Below are 15981 nucleotides of genomic sequence, written 5' to 3' on the forward strand. Positions count from 1 at the left end.
AGATTGCATCAGATGAGCAGAAAGTGCCAAATCATTTCATAACTGTTAATAGAAACTTAAATTTGCTGTTCCTCGACTTACATAAGCATGTATGCACACTAGAAGGTTGTAGGCATTTACTGTTACTGCCGCTCCAGGTTCTGTCACTTTATCATATTGTTTATTACTTCAATTCTTGGCCGATCCAGTCCGTTATTCAGCAGGGGCCGTTGTTCATTGTTGTCGTTATTACCTCTTCCTCTAAAGCAATGAGATAGGAGGGCAAGAAAAGTAACGGTCCCAGCACAAGCAATCACTACAGTAAGATCCATATCCGTGTTCGATGGTCCTAAAAAACCGGACAAACACAAACCTCTCTGAGTAACTCTGTCTTATAAGAAAGAAGAGACTCATCAGCTACATTAAGGAATAAGATGTGTTCAATCATGAGATCAGCAAACTGTATGTTAATACCATCCCTTTCAAAAATAATACATCTATGTCAGACAGACAAAAAGTCAAAAAATATCTCTGGCATAGTTCAACCTACTAGTTGGAGTTGTAGATGGAACTTTTTCCTCTTTATTAAGGGCACAAACATTCTTACATGCGCATCTGTGACCCAAAGAAAAGATCTAAAGATAAGAGAAAAGAGAACGAAAAGTATGCAAACGGTCATATATGTCACTGAGGTTTCGGAGATGAAAAAAGATGCGAACGCCAAAATCGAGTCGTAGTGTTATGCAATCGAGATGGGATATATGCACAACCATCGTCAATGAATTTCATTTATATTATAAGCAACCGTAGCAAAAATTAAAGGTTTGCTTAACAAGCGAACATCGATCAGACAACACTGTGACATGAAAGCCTTATGAGCAGCCTTAAAGCGGTGCTCTATATTATAAAAAAAAACCATAACAACCAATGTTACAAATACGACAACTCTTACCGTATAAGACTTCAAGGACTGAGTAAGTTTCCGAAAGGGTAAGTTATTCCCCTATTTATGCAGACACGTCGTGGTAAAAAGTTTAGATTTTGAACGAAGTTAGCGCCCGAATATTGTTAAAGACTACTGAAAGCCTACAGGATCATACTACCACTCATACCCATGTGGCAAGTTTGTTCGAAAATGTTACTGCTTTTGCTGTAATTTTTTTCTTTGGCTTATCACGTAGTCTATTACATATTTTAAAAGCTTTTTTTAACCAACTCAAAAATTGTATAATCCTTTAACTGAAGAGCGATAAATGTGCCTCCCGAAGGTTTTAAATAATATCAAGTTAAACGGTAATGAATAAATTTTGATGATAAACTTAAGCCTTTTTGAAATTTTGCTTCAATAACACCCTTCTTAGGTAAAATGAAACCACCCTTCTAAGCTATGCATTGTTTCCGTATACTTGCTTTGAAATTATGCATGTTACTTCTAGAAGAAAAATACATTCCCAAAGTCATGGCAAATTATGATTACCGATTATTTATTTCGTGGGACCTGTACTTACCCAATTAGCATCTTCTTTTTTAACTCTAAGCTTTCCCTTAGTTCTGTTTTTGTTGCAGAATAGTCTAACGGTTGTTTTAAGACCCACGAAACTAAAACAAACGGTTATAAGATCTGAAGATTTAGTGATATTTATACATTAATACACACACACACATACACGCATATATACCCAGTGAGTTGAATGGCCTTTTTTTTTTTTGCAAGCCAAGTCACGCCTAAACGGTGTATTACGTAACTGAAGTGAAATAGGCTATTTTTTATATATATTCTTTGTTTATCCTACATTCTTTGTTTATCCTACATTCTTTGTTTATCCTACATTCTTTGTTTATCCTACATTCTTTGTTTATCCTACATTCTTTGTTTATCCTACATTCTTTGTTTATCCTACATTCTTTGTTTATCCTACATTCTTTGTTTAAAGAGAAAAACTTTAAAGTAGTTTTAAGCTTGTCTGAAACGCTTCAAGAATCATTTTCCATCGGAGATCAATATGTAACGTAATTCCCAGACACTCAACACAATTAGGACCTTGGCGCTAAATGAGGGGAAACACAGCTTCAGGCAAAATTGTAATGACGGACAAACAATATCTAAAAAAAGATTAAAAGCAAATTTTAGTAAGATTGAAACGCTTTTTAATGTCTCAAACACCACGATTTGGGATATTGAAAATAATACTTGTAATCTTGAGAGTTTATGGCCATCGACTGGTAAGAAAAACCTTAAAGCAGAAATCAATGTTTAACTCAAATCTTTTTAGCTACAAGTTCGAAAGCAAAATTCGCAGGGAACACAATTTGTTCAGTGAGAAAACCTACTCTAATCTTACATATTCGCAGCAACGAAGAACTTTGGATACGTGCTGTGCAAATTTCACCGCTTAATTCTTTTTTCCTTTTTTTTTTTTTTTTGCCCAACCTTTGACATACGATGAGCAATTGAATAAAAAAAGTGTTCTGTACAGAACTGATCAACCTACCGTTCTTCTGGAGAGTACTCCAAACGTAAAGGATTAAAATAACACTCTGGTTTTCCCTTTCCAAGTGCTTCGTTAGAGAAATCATTCAGATCACTCAGATAGGGAACCCATTTACAAAGCTGAAACGAAAAATAACAATGTGTTTTTTAATCAGTTTTTACATCATAAAAAACCATTACGTTTTGGTAGGAAACCAAAGTAACACTTTGGCGCACTCGTGAACATATCATGTTGAATAGATTTAGAAGATTTATTGATTGCGTGAAAGGCAAATAATTCTGTAATTCCAAGACTAGAATAAAGAATAAAGCCTCTCAAATGGCTCTGCCATATTTAAGAATCGGTCCCACATCTTAGGCAGGATTCATGCTCTCCCCGGACAACTAAGGTCGTAGTAACATTAAGGAAATCCCAACATTATAAAAAATAGGGTAGGGGGGGAGGGGCGGGTATCAATTTGGCGCTTTTTATTTGAGAATCAGGAGGTTCATATCAAAAAGCCTCAATTTCATCCTTGGTCCTAAATGTACAATCTTGGATGAAATGTCCAGATTTCATGCAAACAACGAGAAGCTGTACGAACTTACGGCTGCTTTCGATGACCGATTACAGGCACCATTCAATCTGAGCCACCTGCACGGGTGATAGCTGTACGTAAAATTTTTGTACTTTACACCTTTTACAATGAAGTCGCTGAGGAAATATTTCAAGAAATATTATATGAGGAGGCATTGAATTGCGAAGTGACGAATATACAACACAGTGGATATCAGATCGCCGAATTACTCACTTAAATAATCATCTCATGTAAGGTATGACTAGGAGCCTGTTTACATGGAGGTGGGGGGCCTTAGGTTGGTGAAGTACCCTGCTTGTCCATAAAATCTCTTATTTTATCTTGATCACGTTAACATGATAGATACGACCCGCCTAGGCGAACCAAACAAAGCAATTTAGTATTATCAACTCTGTCAGTTGATAACGTAAATTGGCCACCGTAAAGAATTTCAAAGCTGACGTTTCAAGTGTTAGCCCATTGGTCTGACGAAGGGCTAATGCTCGAAACGTCAACTTTGAAACTCTTTACGGTGGCCAATATACGTTATCAACTCAGTTTAAAATACTAAATTACCCTGTTATACGCCCCCACCAACGCAGCACCACAGTTTCTTTAGAACCTTACCCCCTTTATTTCTGTGCAAACAAAACCTATAAACTAGTGGCAAAATGATACGCAACGTGACTGTTTCAGAACTGTACGTGACACGATTCTACACTGAATAATTTTACTCTGTTTCCTCTTGACCGACTTTTCAGCACGCCACCTGTTATTTTGCCTTCACTGTCTTAGTCTTCTTTACCTCTGCTGCTACTTTCATTTGACGAAGGAGAACGCATAGTAAGTAGTTCCAAGGGTTTTTATGAGATTGGCAGGCAAGTATCAAATTCTAAGCTTTCGTCGCCATCTTGGACCGACTTCAGAATAGGCCAGGCCCGACTATGTTCGGCAAATTTTAAGCAACGTTTTGCGTTCGGAGCACCTTTTTGTGGTTCTAGAAACCTCACTCAATCTTCGCTATTCAGAGCAATTTTTGAGCAAAATATGGGTCTAGAGCACATCAAGCACGCAAAAAGTCAATAATTTCAGAAAATCTTCTGGCAGCTTATGTAAATGTCTTGAATTTTTATCAACCTTTTGAAACATAACCTGCCACTTGAAAACGTTTCGCAGATTTATTGCAATCCTTATCTAGTCATATAACGGATAATCGGCTAAAATGACGTTCGGCATCGTCAAATAAACCACGCTTTTTGTTCTCTCAGACTTATTAGGTATTCATAAATTTCTTCCATATTTGCGAGCAACTCTTTTAAAACTAAGTTTCAAGCTTTTCTTCTTCACCGATCTTACCAACTATTGTGAATAACGAAAAATAAAAATTATAATCAACGTTTATTTTCAAAAATATTAAAACATTTATGTAACAACTTTTGAAATTTAGGTAGCAATTTTTTCGATTTTTCGGCAATTTTTTAGCAACTTATTTCAGCGAGAATCTTTCCTTCATTATCGAGCACAATCAGGACAGCCCTAGCCTCGATCCCGCCTTAGGAAGGAAGGAATGCCGTGTGTCGAAACTGTAGAAAAAACAGAAGCGGACAGAATTCATGATGCGAAGCACCCATTTGCAGGCAAAACGGGTCAAAAGTAGCAAACGATATTTTTCGTCCTGTCGTTTTTTCGTGGAACAAAGAAACAAATCTGAGTCCCCATGAGGAATCGAACTTCACTATTAAGCTCTACCACCGAGCCACAGACTCCCCCATGAGCAAAGCCATTACAAATTCCAAATGTGACAGTCGTCCCACGCACAGTAAGAATTAGCAATGTCAATAGCGACACATTTGTTAGCAGAATAAGTTATATAGCAACTTCTGAGCTCGTTAAAGGAATAGCGAAAGATATTTTTTCGACTTTGAGTCTCCATGAGAAGTTATAGGTAACGCATCATAATGAAAATGATAATGACCGAAGATCATTTGGATGGAACATGTTGTAATGGATAATTTAGTCAGGGAAAGAAACAGCTATAAATGCGATGATCTTCCGAGCCTACTGATTGTTTACGAGTTCTCTAGGCGAAAAAGTTGAGCTCTAAATTCAGAGACGGTCAATTGCGTTATATATCGTTGAACAAGTACCGGTAGACCCAACGATACAAAAGGATGCCGGGCTTAAAAGAGACTCTTCTAACAAAAACTCTAGATGATGAGAAAATAAGAATCGAACACATTTCATTATCCTAGGAGGCTGACCTGTATTAAACTTGTACTTAGTTTTGTTTACCTTTCATCTTTCAGTGAACTGAGATTATATATATTTCCTTCGTGATCTTTCCAAACGCAGGTATTCTTGCCTGATATAGAGCACCTATGCTCTTTGGACCGTGCCACGGCGCAGTTTGCTTTAGGATTTTGATATTGAATAGTAATAAGAAAAAACGCAGTGCTCAGAAGACTCCTGGACCAATTCAACAACAAAAACATGCTTCAGCAATATCTAAAAAAGACCGAGAGAGGGTCATAGATTAGTAGCTTGTGTTAATAAAGCATTAAGGTCCTCTCGCTACCTACCTTTTTGTAAGCAAACTTTTGATGTTAAAGCGAAAGAAATCGACGTCACGAAGCGCAAACATCATTGATTTTCATGAGTGACTGTTAATGAACTCTGGATCAAATTAAGGAATAAACCAAAACAGACATTTGGGGGAAACCCCGAGTAACCTCGTGATACTCATGTGATTCAAAACCAACATGGGCAAGAGATTTGGAGATTGGCTTTAGCATGAATAAACTACTGTAATTGAATTTCATGAGTGACTATTGATGAACCCCAGGTCAAATTAAGAAATAAACCAAAACAGACATTTCGGGGAAACCCCGTGTAACCTCGTGATACTCATGTGATTCAACACCAACATGGGCAAGAAATTTGGAGGTCGGCTTTAACATGAATAAACTACTGTAAATGATTTTCATGAGTGACTATTGATGAACCCCGGGTCAAGTTAAGAAATAAACCAAAACAGACATTTCGGGGAAACCCCGTGTAACCTCATGATGCTCATGTTATTCAACACAAACATGGCCAAGAAATTTGGAGGTTGGCTTTAACATGAATAAACTACTGTAAATTTTTTTCATGAGTGACTATTGATGAACCTCGGGTCAAATTAAGAAATAAACCAAAACAGACATTTCGGGGAAACCCCGTGTAACCTCATGATACTCATGTGATTCAACACAAACATGGTCATGACTTTGACACGAATAAACTATTTAATCGAGAAACTGTTGCAAACCTACGACCCTTCGGTTTCTTTTGCTTACTGAAAGAAGGAAGGAATGCTTGAAGAATCTCTCGGTTGAATTCATTCAATATGATATGTCGGCAGAGGAGACAATATTGCGCCGTTGAGGATAATTCCCTTTATCAAATATGCAATCACATTAAATTTTAAGAAAGCTTTGACACTCACCGGCGACTAATTTAAGTTCTGGGGAGTAAAAAAGCTATGTTTTGCCCCTCCAGAGTCGTTTTTAGTATTGAGGGGGCTATCAGTCCAAGAACTAAAAGGACATGTCCGCTGCGTGAAAAAATCTAAAATTGGCAATTTTTACTCCGAGTGGGATTGAGTGGTCTGGAATGAAACTCGAACTTAAGAGCAATAAAGCTTCATGACGGACTTAGACCACTACTAATTCATTTTGATAAAGTGTACAGTAAAATTCAAAGTATGTATGTCACATTCAAAGTATGTATGTCACTTAACAAAAAGCAAATGCCAGATTTCTTTTTAATTTTATTTGTGACTTTTAGACTAATTATCTCTCTGGTGCGTACAGAAATTAATAAATTGAAATTGCACGTATGTATTTTCTCTTCCAAAAGTTATAGTCAAGGCTCCAATAGCCATCTGAACCCAACGTCATTCAGCTGGATTTTTTTAGTTCCTTTTAGTTCCTTGCACCAAATAAGCTCCTTTCTTGGTACTTAGACTAAATTGATAAGGCATTAACTTAATGTACAGTTATGGTTTTAATTTCTTTTCGATTACTAATAAAATTCAGATCTTCCATTAAAAATTATATCATCATTAACCTTAGATTTTCTCCTGCACACTCGTTTATGCGTTAATCGCTCACCTTCCGAACAATGCCTACTTTTCCTAGTTCAGAGTCCCAAATAAATCACAGTTCAGGCATTAATTACTTACAATTGAAAGATTACTTAAAAGCCAACTTGACAAGCAATAGTAACATAACTTTCAATAGCAACGCATTGTAAACACTAGAACTTCATAATATAACTACACTCCTCCTTAATGAAATTATTTGGCTTTTGAAGTAATGTCATTTTATGGTAGTAGTATGGTAGTAAATATCAACCCTTCTGCTATGGATCAAAAGTGATTGGTTACGAAATTTGAGCTCCATCCAAAATACTAGTGACCATGTAAAAAAGGTAGCATCCGTAGAATTCCACTAAGTAAAAGCTTATTAATGGCGGATATCCCTATCTCGCAAATAATAGACTTTGATTTTTAGCAAGTTCTTTCAAGGGGATGATGATTTAGTGCTCCTATTGAGGAATTCATCCTATGGTCCTATGAGACAGCTTAACAATAGATATTCAGATATTAAGCTTCTAGGATTATCGCATATGCTTCGCAGGGGCGCAGCGAGGGCTAACCTTCCTTATAAATTTTGGTTCTTAAGGCAAATTGCAAATTATTCAGGCACCTTCCCGGTCAGGACCGTCTTGTCGCAGTCGTCGCCTATCTTCATCTTCTTGAGCTTTGTTCAGTGTTGCGGTTAATCATTTTCTACCTTTTCCAGCATTTCTTCAGAGTTGCCAATGAGCCAACTAGTCAAAGGTCCCCAGCGATTGGAGCCACGGTTTCCTAAGAAATATATGTTGGCTGCACACATTAGCAAGGAGCCAGGAGACGTTATATTGAAGTGGTAGAGGTGTTTCATGGACGTAAATATCATCGGAAGAGGAGAAGGGGCGTTAGCGGAGTAATTAAGCCCCCATCCATCAATTTTAAAAATATCATTTAATTTGATACTATACGAATTTTGTGGTGGTACTGTCAAGACAGTGCCAGGTCTTTCACGCTAATTAATATATTAATTCTTTATTTTGTATTGATTTCTCAACTTTTTCGTCCCTTTTCCCGTAAAAACGAGGGTCCTGTTTGACTGTTTGAGGAAACTTCAAAAAGATTCTAATGCTTCTAATGCTTACTGATATAACCTATGTTACGGTATGATTCCACCGACCGAAAGAACAATTTTACAAACTCGGACAACTACTTTCTTAAACGCCGAGTAATATTCTTATTTAGGAGCGACTTAAGCTCCAATAGACAATACAATAATTACTGAGGTACCGCTGAGGTACCGCCTCCAATGTGCTTTTCGTATTAGTTTCCTCATTATAAATTCAGCGCGGAGGATGGAGTACTACATGTTTAGACCTTAAGTCACCTCTAAGAAAAAGAGGTGTCGAACGTGTTAAAATAAGACCGCCAAAAGGAATAAGAAATGATCAACTGTATTATTTTTACGGAATGGCTTATGGTAATATTTTATTTAAAAAACACCTATAATGAAAATTCTTGTTAGATGCCAATTTCGTCTTTTAACAATATTTATCTTACAGTTGTTATTCATAAGCTTACTAATTTCTGATCCATGGACGGCAATCCTGGTTCCTAATAACATGAAAACTATATGTTTTGCAACTCATATTGGTTGTGTGTTTTGTTCGTCTATAAGATTTTGGCCATCGTCGTTGTTCCTATTCTGTCTCCTCAAATGGCGCCAAACAAACCATAGGACGATCATGAGGGTGAGAGGACCAACAGTGGCAACAACTGGAACTATGACTTTTTTCGAATTGGCTGCGTCTAAACAAAGGAAATATCTAAATGGACATGAAATTTTATTATAAAGCGCTGCTTTTTCTTTCGACCAAAATTCTGAAAAGCCCTCATGAAGATTTGCAGGAATTTTCTTTATCAGACAATTAATTTTCGAATTCTGACATATTCTTTGTTTGTTTATTTGTTTGTTTGTTTGCTTTTTCCGTTTCGGGTTCGACACACTTTTTGAGTAAACAGTTAAGGCGTTCTAAAAATTTCCAACTTCGAGAATAGGATTGAAATGCCTAGTCAGTGAGGATTCATCAATGGTGCTCGATAAAATCATCTGAAGAGAATTCGCCGTTTCAATCAGCGTGTCTATGAAGTCATTGTACATAATTAAACTTACAATGAGGATTCGGAGATTTTGTTGGACAACCATTCCCACATGCGCATAGGTGGGTCAACTGAAATATCTGAAGGTTTGAAAAAGATAAGAATATGATTTCCTGATTAATACACTTATAAAGGAGTGTTGCCTTTAAAATGCATATTTTACGTGTTTTAAATAGCGATAAAGGATCGATAGGCGTTCTTCATAAACCACAGTAATTGTTGTTGAAGCGGTTACTTGCATTGTGGCATGTGACACAGCTTTAATGACAGCTTATCGAGAGATAACAACAACTGCTTGATATGGGCTCTACTTAACAGTTATGCTTAATGGTAATAGACTCTCCCTCTCTCTCTCTCTCTCTCTCTCTCTCTCTCTCTCTATATATATATATATATATATATATATATATATATATATATACTGCGTCATACTATATTCATAAATCAGTATTAGTATTACTAAGTATGATGAAGTAAATCACGGAACAGTCGGGAATATTTTGGAGTTTTCTAGAACATTACTCAACAAGTGTAATGTATTTTCATAACCAAAAAAAAAAGGGATAGTAAGCCAGTGCAGATTTCAAAGTACTTACTAAAGAATTAACGTGCCAGCGAATGCTTAGACAAACTTTACGTACCCCGTTATCTTCGTCAAGTACTTCAAATTCGGCATCATCTTTGCTTTTCTTGTTTTCAGCACACTTCAGTGATTTATGTGGGAAGTCTCTACAAAATTGCGAATTTAGTATTAATATGAAATATAATAGTATGACAAGTAGCTTACATGAAGACCTGCGTTTTATCGAAACGTAGCTTGAAATCGTATTTTATCACACTAGGGTAAAAACCCCGCGATGCAAAGGCACATTTAATAAGGAATAGTCTCCGTGACGCTATCAACGCTTTTCTCTATTTTTTTTCCTTTTTATCATCAAACGAAAACAAAGCTCTTATTTCAACGACTCTTTAATCCAACCAGCCTGTTATCACTATTAACGATCCTTGATGGACTTTCAGTTAAATTATTCAACTATAAAATTTTATCCGTTGACTCTTTACCGTGACTTATACACCAAAGACGGCTTTTTGGTCGCTTTGTTCATGTGACATCTTGCCCTTCCCTGCATTCCAATTGTTTGATATGAAGCTGGTGGAGCCCACCAGAAAATCTGAAACAGTCAAGACAAAGATCAAGAAGACATAACATGCATCATTATTTTGAAGAGCAAATATCGGTCCTCTACGAGGAGCATTCTCCTAGAAAGACTGGCCTGTTATGCTGCGCCCTTTCAAAGCCTTTTGCAACTTCTCATCTACAGTGACGCTTACAGATAAAAGTCCTTTGATAAATCGAACTTAAACATTTTGCATGAAGCACGAAACTATCATCAGTGCTTCTAATTCCTTTCTGCAAACAAATGCCCATAATATCCATTCAGCACGACCAGTGCGGACCAGTAGTCGTGGTATTTCTGCACATGCTCTTAAAGACGTCACGGTGATTAAGTAGATGACGGCTCAGTGTAGTTGTCGCTACACTGAAAAAGACACAAATTGGGCAATCTAAAATTATACATGTTTACGTGTTCTAGACTACAAACAGAATTCTTTGATTAGTTGAGCTATCTTATTTTCCTACCGCCACATCCCGCTGACAGTTGCCATCCATTGGTCCTAGCTTGAAGGGAGAACAAGGATTGTAGGAGTATCGATAGCCATGGTATTTGATGCTCTCTGCCTTAAGACTAAAACAGAAATTCAAATAAATACTACGTGTCTTCAAATTGTTTTCCCTTTAAAAAAAATACAAAAAAAAAGAAAGAACTCACGTCTACAGACAACTCTTGGAAAAAGACAGAGGGACAAAAGAAAGTTGGCAAAATAGACAACAAGTTTCAATTTCAATTAAATATGCCTAGGATAGGACTTTGCAAAGCTTGCAGTCTCGTCAACATTTTGTAATGTCTTCAGATTGTAAATCCTCCCAAGGTCGTCGTAACAAGCGCAGTTGTTTGGAAACGGTATGGACACCGAATCTTTCTCTATAAATTTTCCTTGAACTCTTCTGAAGTGTAAGGAAATGTACACAAAGGGAACCCAGCAATAAATCCTTGTCCACATATTTGGCATCAACATGGGAATGCTTCTTCTGAAAAACAATTCTATGAATTGTTGTAAAGAGAGGGTAAAATGGTTTCCTAAAAACAGCAAAACTACCAATGAGTTATTCATTAAACATCGAATAAGGTCCCTACTACCATAGTGGCAACGTTTAACGTATGAAATGAATATAAGATTGAAGGTTCTCCTGGATAGAGACATTTTTCAACTCATCAAGACATTTCAATTTGTTGAATGAGCAAATGTGATCAGTTTGGATCATAAATATATAAGATTTAGATATCTTCAATTCATGGTCCACGTGTTTTCGAAATCACTGCTCAATTTATATTAGTAAATATCAGTCTGCGACGATTATTGGAGTAATTTCTTATTAATTTTCTCATGGGCAGAATGAATAGTTGAACAATCGGAATGCTTATCGTGCCTAATACCGTAAAACACAACGGAGATAACAGGTTGGGCAAAGCGATCTTAGTACCTAAGGTGCCGCGCTCCTTAACAACTTGACGAAACGTTTGTAAAAATACTCGACGAAACATACCTCGATGTATATCGAAACTTCAAGTCTAGGTCTTTTAAAGGGCTTGGTGGTATCACGATGGGGCAAGACCACCCCTAAAATGGGTCGTTATCCTGTGGGTATTTTTTCAAGATGGCGGCCTTCAAACGCATAAGACCTTATGGATTGAGAAGTGAAGGGATCAGGAGTTTAAAGTGGCTTATTTTAACCGGGATTTTAGTAGCCTGGTAACAATAGAGTAATAAATGGCGCCTTTTTTCAGATTTTTCAGGTCTATTGCTCTCTATTGATATGTAATGTGGGTATGGTAGTGAAAACTTAATCGAGTAACGTAGTATGATTGGAAACGAAAATTTCGAAGAAATTCCAGCTGAAGAGAGTTCAAGGTAATGCTTTTCTATCAAGATTTTCTCTGAAGATGGAAACTTACATTAAAATCGAAAGTCGTACGAAGTTTGTTTTTTTGTCTCTTCTCATTAAAAATGTGCATATTCATAGCATTTCGCAAAACTGTAACTCTTCTTAAATTACTATTCTGCGAAACGAAACGAAACGAAACGAAACGAAACGAAACCAGATGAGATAGAACAGAAATAAAGGAATAAAGCAGATATATTCTCTAATTAGGCAAAGATAACTTTCAAAAGAATTTTGGAGTAATCGTTCATTAACATGAAGGATTTTTATTCATTTCGCAAAATAGTAATTTAATATGAGTTACAATTTTGCGAAATGGACTATTTTCACCGTGCAGTGACAACGTGATCTCTTTCAAGTCAGAAAAATACATTTAGACATCATTAATTAGTATATCACCAAAGATTTTTGCCTCTTCTCATTTCTTAAACCGTATTAAAATATATTTCGCAAAATAGTAATTTTACCAGAGTTATATATGCTATTTTGCGAAATGGACGATTTTCACCCTGCGGTGACAACGTGACCTCTTTCATGTCACAAAAATACGTTGAAACATTTCAAATTAGTCACCAAAGATTTTGACCTCCTCTTACTTCTTAAATCGTATTAAAATACATTTCGTAAAGTAGTAATGTTAGGAGAGTTACTACTTTACGAAATGGACTATTTCGAAATGGACGGTGACAACGTGACCTAGCTCTTTCATGTCACAAAAATACATTTTAACATTACAAATTAGTATATCCATTCAAAATTAATTTCGCAAAGTAGTAAGGTCAGAAAAATTACTATTTTGCGAAATGGATTATTTTCACTCAGCGGTAGCGATATTACCATTCCCGTGTCACACAACAGGTTTTCGGTAGGTTTTAATTTAAAGCACTTTCAAGTTCCAAAAGATCTAAGCTATCTCCACCTATGTAAAAGTCTTGTAAGTATATTTTGCGAGGTAGTAATTTTGGACGAATGGCTATTTTGCAAAATGGAACATAAATGATTGAAATGCCGCCAGAGAACACTGACTCGTGAGAGATAATTCCAGCTGGTACTGTGAAAGCCAAGATAAAAGCTGATTATGAATAAAGCAAGGAAAACCAAGTGAGACGTTTGCGTGAGCTGTATAAAGGAGGTCTCATAGGTAAGAGGAAGTACGCAAGCATCAGAAACAGTTGAGATGTTGTAAAAGAAACTGGAAAGAAAATGAAAAACCAGAAAACAGAATTTATGAAAGGATGTGAAGTTCCAAAAATTGTGCCTTACAAAACTCGTATGAGCTTTTGTCAGAGGCGTAGATATTGGTAAAATATAATCCTTGGAGGATTTGGCAGACAATTTCTCCCTGGAATCAACATCTGGTGTGTACAGGCCCATAAGGCCTTTTCTGCTGAGGCTTGCAGATATGTACTTGTCTGCATTGGTTCGATGACGAAAAAGGAGTTATGCATGTTGCCATTGGTGCGGATGGTGTTCCTTTTGAAAGGGATGATACAGCAACAGGTATTATTTTAACATGAATGTCAGTAGCACATGATGATAGGTTAAATTGCGAATCTTGACTTCATAACAGTCATAAAAGTATTAGTAGATGGTGTATAGTTAGAAGCGTAAATTGGTTGTAGAATCAAAACATTATGTTGACCCTTTAGATCTCATTAGTAATTCTCCTTACTGTCTGCCATACAGTTCTTGTGATATTAGTTTGGAGAAATTGGTATTGGTTCAACTTATAATCCCCTAACTGATATTTTTCTTTGTTCTCATCACTCTGCTGCTTGATATTGTATTGATATTGTAAGAAGAGATTCTCTTTTGATCACTCATGAGAGTTAAAAGGTTAATCATGAAATCACTTTTTGGAAACTTTATTGAGATATAATTCTGACTTATGACGAACACTTTTAATAAGTCCCTCATTTAATTTTTTGACTTAATGTGAATTTACAGCATACCTTGTCAGCTTTCTGAATCTACTGAACAAGGTGCAAAGTTGCAATGAAAACCACCTTTTTATGGGTGCTAATTCCGCCGAGGACACTACATCAATGAAATGCTATACGAAGCATTTAGTTAAAGAATTGGAGCTTATAGAAGGAGCTAAACTCACCACTGAACGAGGCCATATGGAGGAATTTAGATTCCAGTGGATCCCAGCTGCATGAAATGGTTGTTATCCATTTCAGGGGAACTTAATAACTGTGCAATTTACTTTTCCACTTTTGCCAATGTGAACCAAACTGACAAAACCACTATTGGTGACTCAATTGGTGCCAGACCAGAAGCAACTAGTCAACCGTGGGATTACAAGAAGCGGATTCTTGTCGCAGAGAAAGTTACGAAGTTTAAGGTAAAACTTAGAGATCCTGAAGGAAAACAGAGCAGAGGTCACTAAGTTAATTGCCAAGGAGAAATCTAGGCAAGAATTTGTTCCCCCCTTGGGCAAATAAGTGGATTTAGCTAAGGCTGAGCCACTTCATAACACCAACAATGCCTGGCAGCAGTGGTTTCCCGCTCTCCTGACAATGGCCACGCAGTACACTGACCAAGCTAAACTCCTCACAGCAACAGTGGTTTCAGATCTTCCAAACTCTTCACCACTAGTAGCATTTGTAAAGTGTGTGCAGGAAACTATGAAGTGTGGAAGGCTGTGCAACAGCTTCAATTGGTGGTTCGGTGAAAAGAAAAAGAAGGCAATTTCTTTCTCTAATAGATTCACTGGACTGGAATCCATGGGATTTTCATGGAACTTTGGTTACCTCATCAAGGAACTCTTGCAGATAGAAAAATTGTCAAGAGGGTCTGCTTTAAAACTGCACTCACTTGTATTTAGTGGTTTGCAAATCAGGGATGCTGCTGCAATTTATTCCAGAGTTGAAGTAAGCAAATAGCAATTAGATAATGCAACTTAAAGTCAAATGTTGCAACTGGAAAAGTTATCACTGAGCTTTTTCTTCTTTTTTTTTTTATTTAAACACGGTCAATTCATCAGCCTAAAAAATATATACAGCTTCAGCAGTATTTGAAATAATATTGGTTTAATATATATGAAGAGATGCTGGATTATTATTTCTTAGAGCTGCAATTTGATTTTGATCATATAACATTTGTAGGGGTAGAATTTTCGAGGAAATAAATAAAGGCACAGCATGGGCTCTAGGTTCAGAAAAGTACATCAAACGAAGGGCTCGTTTTTGAAGCACGAGGATTTTTTTTAAATGGGTTTTGGCAGCTTGACCCCAAGCCGCCAAACCATATGTCAGATGAGGCAAGATCAATGATTGATAAATATTTAAAAGGGTTGTACGTGGGACGAAGTGCCTAAGACGGGCAACAACACCAACGTTCTGCTTATTTTTAATGCAACATTATTTATTTGAAATTTCCAGCTTAGGTTGCTGTCCAATAGGACGCCAAGATATTTAACATGGTCTTCGCACTGAAGCGTGGTAGGAATTTGAGTACAGTTATCGATCATTTCAATGTTAATCGAGTAGTTCAACTTACGTTGATATGGACGAACGATAACATAGTTTGACTTTTTAGCATTGAGCGTTAACTTATTTGCATTAAGCCAGTCAGAGACTTTGAGCAGTTCGCTATTGACGGTTTTTTCAAGAGA

At 36.7% G+C, this 15981-nt stretch overlaps 1 protein-coding gene across 2 annotated transcripts; it reads right to left on the minus strand.

Moving 5' to 3' along the window:
* Window positions 1–93: 93 nt before the first annotated feature.
* Window positions 94–5703, minus strand: LOC131769506 (uncharacterized). Of its 2 annotated transcripts, XM_066171994.1 has the most exons (7): window positions 5607–5703; window positions 5320–5532; window positions 3059–3164; window positions 2472–2590; window positions 1488–1578; window positions 530–614; window positions 94–328 (listed from the first exon to the last, which is right to left on the minus strand). In XM_066171994.1, the coding sequence occupies exons 2-7, from the start codon at window positions 5517–5519 to the stop codon at window positions 144–146; spliced, it is 786 nt and encodes a 261-aa protein (XP_066028091.1). In that variant the 5' UTR covers window positions 5520–5532; window positions 5607–5703; the 3' UTR covers window positions 94–143. The 2 variants fall into 2 exon arrangements, with proteins under 2 accessions (XP_066028091.1, XP_058941215.2); XM_059085232.2 differs by lacking the exon at window positions 5320–5532 and having other exon boundaries at window positions 5607–5695.
* Between the last annotated feature and the right edge of the window lie 10278 nt (window positions 5704–15981).

Source organism: Pocillopora verrucosa, chromosome 9, assembly GCF_036669915.1.
Source record: "Pocillopora verrucosa isolate sample1 chromosome 9, ASM3666991v2, whole genome shotgun sequence".
Taxonomy (NCBI): domain Eukaryota; kingdom Metazoa; phylum Cnidaria; class Anthozoa; order Scleractinia; family Pocilloporidae; genus Pocillopora; species Pocillopora verrucosa.

Coding starts and splice junctions, on each gene's coding strand:
- LOC131769506 (XM_066171994.1), bottom strand. CDS start 5,519: ATGTTTTTGTTGTTGAATTGGTCCAGGAGTCTTCTGAGCACTGCGTTT. Junction 2,591..3,058: donor ATCGGTCATCGAAAGCAGCC/GTAAGTTCGTAC, acceptor TTTTCGTTTCAG/CTTTGTAAATGGGTTCCCTA. Junction 615..1,487: donor AAAAAGAAGATGCTAATTGG/GTAAGTACAGGT, acceptor TCTTATCTTTAG/ATCTTTTCTTTGGGTCACAG.